This window comes from Podarcis vaucheri (assembly GCF_965113315.1).
Source record: "Podarcis vaucheri genome assembly, chromosome: 14".
In the NCBI taxonomy this organism is placed as follows: domain Eukaryota; kingdom Metazoa; phylum Chordata; class Lepidosauria; order Squamata; family Lacertidae; genus Podarcis; species Podarcis vaucheri.
Window position 1 is genome coordinate 40,197,455 of NC_138752.1, and position 11,213 is coordinate 40,208,667.

Here is an 11,213-nt window from a genome sequence, read left to right on the forward strand (position 1 = left end):
CTAATGTTTAGGTGGAATCTTCGTTCTTGTAGTTTGGATCCATTGCTCCATGTCCGCTTCTCTGGAGCAGCAGAAAACAACCTTTCTCCCTCCTCTATGGGACATCCTTTTATATATTTGAACATGACCTCTATTAAGCTGTGGATGTTCTGAGGAATGAGTATCTGCTCACATAAATGGTTTATTTGCAGGAGCAGTGCAGTACCAAAGAAGCTCACTCACAAAAGATGCAACAATGGTTTCCATGAGCAAGGTATGCTGGGGATTGGAAACCCTCGTTTATAAAACATGGATGGGGAATCTGTGGTCCTCTGGATGTTGCTGGACTACAACTCAGTTATATAAGCTGCTACTGCTGCAAGTTCCTTAAGCCCCTCTTCAGTGTTTCCACCACTCATGTGAGCAAGCCATTTGTGAGAATGCCTATTCATACAGGGCCAATTCATAAGGTAAAAATTGGTTCCAAGTGTCGTAAGCATGCTTTTGCATTTGTTATGTGGCCTAGAGCTCCGGAAATGAAAATATCCAAAATGAGAAAAATGTTCTACAATACGACAATGCACTGTAAGGGAAACAGGTCCAAAGTGAATATGATTGCACATAGAAGTTAAAATGAAGCCATGGTAACACATCCGCCTAATTATTGTGTATACTTCAGATTAGCAGGTGGCGTGTGGTACCTGAGACACTTGAAGGTGAACCTGTAGCAACCTTTGCACATGTATGAAAAGGGAGAGCAGAGTCAACAATTGTAATATACAAATCAGATAAGGCAGCCAGGAAGCCAAACATAAGCTTGAACAAATGGTGTGCCTCCTCTTTCCTCATATGATTGGCACAGTGGCAAATTTCTTCATTAGTTCTAGGGTTTTAATCTAGTTTTTTAAATGACAGCAGAAAGATAGCATTTTACAGATGCTGTAATGCATTGCTTGGTTGCAGAAGCTCTAGGAAGTTTATTCCCAATGGTCTGTAGGCATCTATTATCAAGGTACTCCAAGTGGAAGGCAGAACTCCCAAAGGATCCATATTAATTTCTCCCTGCTTGCAAGTGCTCCCTCTCACCAGATGATCAATCACTGATGTGAGAATGATTCCTTGTGGGTTCAGTTTCAAGGTAAAAACCAGAGAGTCTATTTATTTGGAGTTCCTAACTTTCTGGTGCTCCCATTTCCACTGAACAAGCCTATGCAACATGCAGTTCAATGCCTTCCACTGAAATGAAGGAAGGAGTTGCTTTATCAAATGTTCAGCATCTGGAGCAGATCATGGGACTGGGTTTTAGACAACTGCACAAATGAAGAGCATAAGAACAATCTTCAGACCACAGTCCATCTAGTCCAGCAATCTTTTTATACTACAGCCAACCAGAAGCAAGAATGCTATAAAATGTATATTTCCAGGTATTTATACACACATGCTAAGGTTGCAGTATCTAGAAGTAAGCCTCAATAAACACAATGAGATTGACGTCAAGAGTAAAAATGTGGAAGACTGCACCATTGACCAAACCTTTTTACACTGTCATCTTTGAAAACCTTTTGGTAGTACCACTGGCAAAACTTTACATCAACTTCTACCAGTTTTCCAACATGATAAAATATTCAAAGGCTATGTGCAATGCCTTAAAATACAACCTGCCCCAGAATCCTGAAGTTATCTCAATGATGAAAACAATAGCATGGTTTGATTACAAAAAAATAAAATAAAATAAGTTTTACATTAAGAATATTACAAACAATAGCCTTTATGGAAAATGGATTTATACAAGCATGCATGTGCACACTCTGAAACAAACTGTTGCCATGTTGGCCTCAAAGAATGAAAAATACAATGGGATTGAGAGCAGTGAGAAGTTTCAGGGGAGCAGTGCTTTCACTGAAAGGAGACAGAACTGGAGATATGCAAATATACAGGTGGAACATACAAAGAAACAAGTGGCATGCACACCTGCTAGGGAGTAGGTCTGTTACTTCAGGCCATTTTCAGGAAGCCACACCTATCTGCCCTGTACCTGACATGTATGACATCACGTGTAAATGAGTAGGTGTGGTTTCAAAGAAACAAGTGGGAGCTTAAAGTGATCTCCCAATTATTCCTTTGCTGGAGCAAGGTGTTCCCCCACCCACCCACCAGCTGAAGAGCAGTAGGAATGTGCCTTGCTCAAGTAGGGTGAAGCAGTTTCCTTTCAATAGAAACGGAATGTCCCTCCCAGCGCTGTGATTTGAAACCCCCGTTTTCAGGACTTCAAAGTGCAGTGGAGCCTTTCAAACAGCCTTCATGATGAAGTCTGAAGCTATCTGAATGCCCTTTGTACATATCTCCAGAGTTCCCACAAGAGCACAGGAATGTTTACAATGGGCTGTTTGAAAGCCCTGCATTGTGTTTAGAAGTCCAGACAATCAGGGTTTCAAAGTGGGGCATCACTTTGTCATTATGTCACTATGACATCAGGTGACTGACAGGTAGACAACCATACCCACCTGCCAAATTTGGCCCGCTAGTAGTCAGGGAGATTGAGATCTGGGCCATGGGCCAGAGAAGTTTCCCCACCCCTGTGCTGCCTCATGAAAGATCGCCATAGGGAGGCACTCAGCACCTGAAGACACTTCCAGTCTTTCCTCCATCTCTCACTTGCTCTCTAATCACTTTAACTCCATACATTTTAAAGCACATGACTTACTCCAAAGAATCCTGAGGGCTGCCGTTTGCCCCACAGAGTACTACAATTCCCAGCACCCGTAACAACCTACAGCTCTCCAGATTCTTTGGGGGAAGCAATGTACTTTAAATGCATATTGTGGATGTGACCTACCCACATACAAGTGCACATACCCCTAACTTATATCAGCCCTTTCTATAAATGTAGGTGCCATTTTTTCAAAGCTCTGATTAACTCTCAATGGAAATCTCCCAGCTACAGTACTTCCTAATCATTCATGAGCTCACATTAAGGAAACATCAACCACCAAACTTAGACCATTAGCCAGTGATCTACCTAACAACAAGAAGCAGCAGTAACAGCAGCCAGACAACCATGATAATCATTTACCTGGAGCGATTCGTAGGACCTTTCAGCATAGTACATATTGTAGATGTACACCTTACACATTAAAAATGTTCTCACTGCAAAATGTGAAGTAAGACTGCAACACAACAGGTGTCTGAAAACACTTGTGCATGCTTGGTGGTAAACCTGGGTTGATTGCTGTATAATGGCTCTTAGTGAGAGACTGCAATTTGAAGATTTGCAAGTGCCCTGAGAGTCAGACGAGAATCAGGGCAACTCAGCCATGAAGCTCACTGAGTGACTGTGGACCAGACACTATCTCTCAGCCAAACCTACCTCACAAAGTTAATGTGAGAGAGCCATGCATGCAGTCCTGAGCTCTTTGGAGGAAGGATGAGATAAAAATACAAATAAATAGCATGTAAGTTAAGTCCAAAGATCAACTGCTTTGGAGGAAGAATGGGATAAAAATACAAATAAATAGCATATAAAGCTAAGAGTCCAACGATCAACCTGCTCTCACAGTCCCCTTTCCTCATTATTTCTCCTGAAGCTTCCTCTTCCATTCACTATCCCATAAAAGCCTTTATACAGCCAAATGCTTTCCTTAAGAACAAATATGTGGAAGTAGTAGAAGAAGAAGAGTTTGGATTTGATATCCCGCTTTATCACTACCTGAAGGAGTCTCAAAGAGGCTAACATTCTCCTTTCCCTTCCTCCCCCACAACAAACACTCTGTGAGGTGAGTGGGGCTGAGAGACTTCAGAGAAGTGTGACTGGCCCAAGGTCACCCAGCAGCTGCATGTGGAGGAGCGGGGAAGCGAACCTGGTTCACCAGATTACAAGTCTACCGCTCTTAACCACTACACTCAATGCATTACCTCTTCTTTCATTTCACCCATCAAATCCATAGTGGATCTCCATTCTGTTCTTTTAACACCCTTTCTCCTATGCTAAGAATGCCAGCAAGATACTAATTAGCAGGTTTGCAATCTAGCCAGACAAGTTTTGTTTTCAACTCAAGTCTGCTTCACTTATCACAAAGTTCTATACAGGAAGCTCTTCAATGTAGGAATTAGAATGCAATATGCCTATAGGTAATTCCGCACAGGCATATTTTACAAAGTACAGTTGCAAGTAGTGGCTGTTTCTGTGTGCGTGTGTTGCGTGTTTGTGCAGGACAAGAAACTGTCGACTGTCATACATTAATTTTATACAAATTCCTCTAAGATTTTTATTTATTATTAAATGCTTTAATGCCATGGTTTGAGGCTCTTTATGTTATTACAACATCCTGATATTTTTAAGATAAATTAGTATAATTCCCCTTCTTATATACACACATATACATACTGAAACAATTCCTTATTTGTTTAAAATGTATTTACAAGTGTACAGCTATTTCATTATACTTGCTTCTACTTCCTTGTTACACAGAGTACTTTTTTTAAAGATTCATCCATCAGTTTTCTTCAGCAAAAACTATCATGATGTTGTGGGAATAACAGAAAGAAAAACCCCAGAAAGAGTGTCAACCTATGACATCAAAGCATATTTTTTTTCATGCGACAGCAAGTGCTGTGAAAACAGTAAGCAGCTTTGAACACACCAGTTTCCTTATAGGAGAAAATGTCCTAAAATGGATTAATTCATTTGGACCAATGGAGATTTGAACTTTATTATTATTATCAAAGGGGAGATACCTCAAAGGTCCCCCCCCCCTCCATCAGCCATACTGTACTGATTTGGGTAGTCAGGACAGAGCGGCAAATTCAATTCAGTTTTTTAAAAAAACAATTTCTCAAACATACACAGTGTCAAGATAGGTAAGTTTCAGACAACAATGCCTGCAGAATGTCACTCCCTATGGAGTAAAATTGTTATGTCTGTGTTCACACATACATTATTGGTGGATGGGAGGAAAGAAATCACTCACATCTCAGCCAACCCATGTTTTATTGTCAACTCAACTGCTGTGGAATTTTGCATATATTGAAACGCAGGCTACAAATATCCTAAAGTTATAAAAAAAGTGGGCAAGCAACACAACTATGGGGATGCTGTTGCTGAGTTAGTAGACTGGATGGCACAGTGACGGCTTCCTAGAGACCTACTGCTCAGTGGGTTCCATGGCTATGCCTGCAAAAGGTGATGCCCCACCTCCTCCATCAATTTCAGGGGATCCAGCTCTACGGTTTTCGGGGCTTCTGGGCAACAGACTTATGGCATTACCCTACCTAACTCAGCTCTCCATGGCTGCGGGCCCTGCAATTCACCCACCAGGAATGTCCCACCCCCCACTAGCCATTCAAGAATTCAGCACTGAAATAGGATATGCTTAGAATTGCACCAGCTAAGAAAGGCATCAGCTGTGGCAGTAGAGGGAATGCTGACTTGCTACCCACCCCACCAAAGAACCTTGGCCTCTGCAAATGTGGATAAACAAGTTTGTTTGAAATCTTGATTCCATAATGACAGGACACTTCCTGTTAATTAGAGCTGCTCCATATCCCCCCAAAATAAACATAGAAGCATGCTTTTATCCTCAGCATGATGGCTTTTACACGTATTTTTAGATCAACCCATTAGATGCACCCAGAATTATTTAAGCAGGTAACAGACCTAATGTTAATGGGGGAAATATCCCACTATATCAACTGGCAAATGAATTTTCATTCCTTAAGCTGAGTACTCCTGAAGTATCTCTAATCCTTCAGAATCAAGAACTATAGTCACATTTCTGTTACTCTTTGGTCCAAACGGCTTTCAAACAGAGTCACTCCAAAAGCTGTTAAAACATAGGAGACCCTAAATGTAATTGTCTGAATGTTCACTACTTTAGGGCAGGAAGAAGATGGTTCTCTAGTTCATTTGCAATAGATAGGCAAGAGTGTCCAACTTGGAACAAATTATTAATAGCAAGTTCTCTATATAAATAAAAATATATTCTACCATGCTCGGCTTTGTGATAATTCTTTATTTCTCAGTCTTCACGGTTTTAACTTGTAAAACAGGAGCATTCGGTGGTTGCTTAGAACCAGGTTTTTTCCTCACTCATGCTGGCCAATTTTAAGACTTTTAAGTTAGTATCTCTCATTAATCTGTAGTTCACTTTGAGTGTAGATTTGTAAGCAGCATGCAGTTCAACCCTGTGCACAGCTCATGGAGAACTATGAAGTCTTCCTCCAAAGATCTCAATGGTCGGACAGGCAGACAAAGGATGAAGTGCACCTGAGGATGTTATCATTACAAATTAATGCAATACCTGGCCCAGAAACACAAGTGCAGCAGGTGCAAGCTTTTTATGGCTGTTTGTGCATGTGTTAAAGAGAGCAAAATGTGTGATGAGCACCAAGGTCCCTCATGTGGCCTTGAAAATAAAAATCAGCAGCATCTTTTAAATCCTGCCTTAGGACACCACACTAGGTACAACACCTGGATTTTCTCTGCTTCCCTATGGTATGTAAGATTATCTATTCTATATATAGCTACACAAACATGAGTGAGAAATATTGCAGAAAAACAGTAAGGATGCCTGGTTGTACTAGTACAATTATTCCTTCCAGTTCCCTGGTGACATGTTGAACTGGTCTCTGCCACAATCCAACAGCTGCTCTTGTTTCCACAGGTTTATTGTGTTAGAAAGAAGCTGCCCCAGAAACATGTCTAAAGAATGACTCACAGAACAAGGCGACAGAAACTTCTGAGTTCTAACAGGGGTACTTTTTAAAGCAGGGGTCAGGGAACCTCATCTGTTCCCAAATGTGGCCCTCCAATTATCTCTGTTCAGCCCTTGGGATTTTGCAGAGTCTGCAGTCCTCTCCAGGTCATGTCCCCTCTCCTCAGGGGACAGCTAACAGTGGCCCTGTTCTTGAATGCTTTTGCCTCGCAATAATGTGTTTTGCCTGTGTTTCTTGCTTGCCTAGTTAGAGGATGTGTGCTTGTGTGTAGAAACCTTTGACTTTTGAATGGCTGGAATGTAGCCTACCATACAAAAGTAGGAGTCAAATCCAGTGTTCCAGCCACAGTGTTCTCTGACCCTGCCCACCACCAGCATGTGGCCCTGGATGAGGGTATATGGTCCTTGGGATGGAAGAGTTTCCCCTCCCCTGTTTTAAAGACATCCCCATGAAGAAAGAAAGTATTTGTGAGAGCTGGTCCTTTTGAAATTCCACTCTGCCCTTATGTTCCAAGATTCATAGGGAGTAAGCTCTGCCTTGAACTAAAATGGTAGTACATATTTCTCTAACAGCAAGTGACAATGTGCATCTCAAAAATACCAGTAGATTACACAAAGAATCCAAGCTTATAAACTTCTTTGGTTGCAATGGATAGATCCTATTAATTTTAATTTCTCAAATTTTGCATAGATTGTTACATGGCTCTTACTAATGAACACACTTGGGTGCCTCAGAGTTAAAAACAGTATTCCCCCTTTCACCTACCCACATTTTAAAAACACACACAACAACCCATAAAGAACGGGAGAAATAAGTATGAAACTAACTCCCCACTTAAAAAGGAGGCAACTTAAACTTTATAGTTATAAATACATATTTTATAACTACATACATATAAGCAGGGAAAGGGCAATTTAAAGGGGAAGCAAAAAACTAAGCATCTTCTTCTTCTGCCTTTCTGCACCAAATCCCACGCAATATCCCCAGTGTTTGTCGCAAGCACCCCACAGCTTCTTAAAAAGGTTATCTATGTTAGCCTGTTGCTAGTTCTCAAGAACAGAAGAGCAGGAAAACCTGTTTGATGACTGTACTACTTCACACAACAGGTAGGGGCTCACATGATTAAGTGCCCTTAAACAAACACAAGTTAACGATCCCTGCACACAGAAAACAAGCATGTCATAAAGGTAAGACTAGAACAAAAAGCTACAGGTGTGTGTTTATGATTTATAGAGACACATTCTCCCGGAAGGAGTATATTTGGCCTTGAAATAATGATGATATGAATGTTAAGCTGCCTAATATGGAATCCATTCTGACTGGGAGCAGCTCTACAAAGTTTAAAGAAGGGTCTCCCCCAGCCCTCCTACCGGAGACCTTTTTTACAGGAAATGCCACGAATTTAATCCACAACCTCATACACGCCAACCCATGGAGCTACTGCCATTCCTCACAAAACGTATGACGCTGTCTTATACCATGTCAGAACATTGGCCCACCTAACCATTCTGTCATCCACTCTGTTCTGACTAGCTGTGGCTTCCCAAGGACTGAGGCAAGAGCTTTCTCCCACTCCCAGCACCTGCTAGCCATGTTTATTATATTGGGAGAGGCCAAGGTTTTGGAACTTCCCATGGTGCCATGGCACAACCCCATCGTAATGCAAATATAGGAAGCTGCCTTATACTGAACCAGACCATTGGTTCATCTAGCTCAGTACCGTCTGTGCTGACTGGGAGCAGTTTTCCAAGGTTCAAGTTAGGATTGCTTCCCAGCCCTTTCTGAAGATGCTGGTGACTGAACCTGAGACCTTCTGAATGCAAAGTAGATGCTGTACCACTGAGCATTACACTTCTGCACATATGAAGAAGCCTGATGTTGGGTCTGCCAAACTCAAGTATTACCTGCTTTGCTCTGACTGACATCAGCTTTCAGCACCTGCTACCTGACATCCATTTAACTTGAGATGCAAGACATTGAACCTGTGACTTTACAGATCAACTCAATGAGCTGTGGCCAGGCAGCTTATGTGTATATGAAGCAACTGATGCTGAGTCAGACAACTGAGTTCATTTTGCCCACTATTCTAACTGGCATTGATGTCTTAAACCTTAGAGGTCATTCCCAGATGTAACAATGACTTGCCTCAGTTATAAGGGAGCTTGGTATATTCTATTTGATGGCTTACATCACTATTATTACATCAAGGCCTCTGGCAGTTCCTGTGAGAGAGAATATGTGGTAGACAGCCTGCATAAATAGTCTCTTGCTTTAAGCCAATATGTAAAATATTGACACATAAATAGAATTTAAGGTTTTTTCCTGCTTTTTTCTGTGAATGAGACTGCTTCTTTTAAAAAAAAAGTCTGTGTGTTTCCAGCTGGATTGCAGGGCTTACCTGCGACATTTTGCTGCCTGAGGCAAAGGACAAGGTGCCACCTCATTCTTCCATTGTACAAAAACTGGCAAGAATAACAACTGAATCACACTTTGACAGTGGCAACAAGACAGCAGCTTCCTCCACTGCACCTGAGGTCAGAAGCCTCATTTAGGAGGGTGCAGGGCAGATCACATGGCACATGCAGCTCTGTCCATTCCCCATCCTTCATCATCTGTTGTGCAAGGCTTTTGCCTCACACTGCCTAATGGTAGGGCCAGCCCTGCGCGATTGCAAGCTAGGTTGGATATATTATACATAGACAAGATATGATTCTTGCCAGATAGATGAATAAATAAAATAAATGCCTATCAAGCAATATTCAGCACTAAGAATGAGGGTTCCTCTTTCTCCTCTCCTTTTGGTTTTAAAAACCTCAAAAACAAAGCCTGAAATATATTAAATGCTAATGGTAGCACCACTTTCACAGTGCCATGCTAGACACATCTACTCAGAAGTAGGTGCAATTTACTTCAGTGGGACTAGCTCACTTCCATGAGTATAGGATTGGAGTCTCAAGGAAGTGGCCTTCTACCACTTGAGCTATGTCCCACTGCTACCCTAAGAAAAATAATCATTTTCAATGGTTAATATTATGATTATTAATGTTGCTATTATATGCCTATTTAAAAACAGTACATATACACATATGCATTTGTTACAAGGTTGTATCCAGACTTAGTCCTTCCGAAATTAATGGGCATGACTAACTCAGGATCCAGCCCAAGCTCATCAAAATGTTGCTTTAAAAATAATATATTTGTATATAATGTGTGTGTGTGTGTATAGTCAACAAACTCATATAACATACACACGTATATATTCTGCACACACAATATGCTATGTGTGTAATATGCTCTACACACATGTGCTTACAGATGTGCTTTTATATGTGTATGTATGTTTTATATATATGCATATATGTGTGTGCATAAACAGTATTACAAACACAATATGTGTTAAGTATATATGTATACATATATTACACACATGTATGTGTATAATATATGTATACATATATGCTTCTGCACAAACATATATATAACACAATATATGTATGCACACACACTCATAATATGTGTGAGCATGTACCAATCTATGTGTGCATATGTGTGTGACTATATAAATATTACACAAATATGTATGTACCACATACAAATATAATATACATATATGTGAGTGTATGTGTGTATGTATATATGTTATAGGAATTCTAATGACTATATATATATATATATATATATTATATGCATGTATATGCGTGTGTGTGTACACATATATATGCGCGCGCACACATCTATAAACCTCTCTACTCGCATTTGCAAGGCTGCTGACTGTGGACCGTCGTCTGGAGCAGCGATCACCCCCTGTCACGATTTCCCCTCAGCCCCCGCCCCTGGCACCGCGGACCCTTCCTCCTCCGCCCCGTCCCTGCCTCCCTGCCCGCCCTCCGCCTTCCCCGCCTGAGACACTTCAGAGGCAGAGCCGACCTTCTCCAAGGAGCTCTCCATGGCCGGAGGTTCTTCAGCGGCAGCTGCGGCGGCTGGTTAAAGGCCCCCCGTCTCCTCCTCCTCCCTCCTCTCCTCAGAACACTTCCGCCTTCGCTTCGGCCTCAGCCGGCTCCACGTTGGCAGGGCTGACGGAGTGCCAGGCGGCGGCTGAGGGAAGAGAGGGCGGGGCACGTGACGGCGACCAGGACGAGGGGAGGGAAGTTACGCGCGCTCACCTAGGAGACGGGAGCCCCACAGGCTTCCGTACCGCCTCTGATTGACAGAGGGCGCAAGAGCCCCACAGGCTCCGGCCTCGTGGAGCATACCAAAAATGAAACCTGGGAGGGGGACACCGGATAGTGGGAACGGGAACGGAAAGCTTAAAGGTCTCTTAAAACTGCTCTGATGAGAGACGGCTGGCCTATTAGAGCTGCGTTCGCGCCTCTAAAAGTTACCGCCCCCATCTCTTGACCTCGAGCTGTCGCCCCTTCTGTTTATAATGGAACATTCTCCAAGAAGGCGATGACGGAATCCGTGCCGGCTGAGCCTGCGCACTGGGCTGGTGACACGGCGAGATCGGCCGACGAAAAGCTTAG

At 42.3% G+C, this 11,213-nt stretch overlaps 1 protein-coding gene across 2 annotated transcripts in view; it reads right to left on the reverse strand.

Moving 5' to 3' along the window:
- Positions 1–11,213, reverse strand: part of PDXDC1 (pyridoxal dependent decarboxylase domain containing 1) — a 47,161-nt gene that overhangs the window by 28,555 nt on the left and 7,393 nt on the right. The window contains exon 1 of one of the 2 annotated variants that reach the window (XM_082200076.1): positions 10,618–10,835. The exons of the other annotated variant lie outside the window; for it this stretch is intronic. Coding sequence (XP_082056202.1) covers positions 10,618–10,638 — 21 coding nt within the window. The 5' untranslated portion in view covers positions 10,639–10,835. Of the gene's footprint in view, positions 1–10,617; positions 10,836–11,213 lie in introns of those variants that run through there. 2 annotated transcript variants of the gene reach the window in all.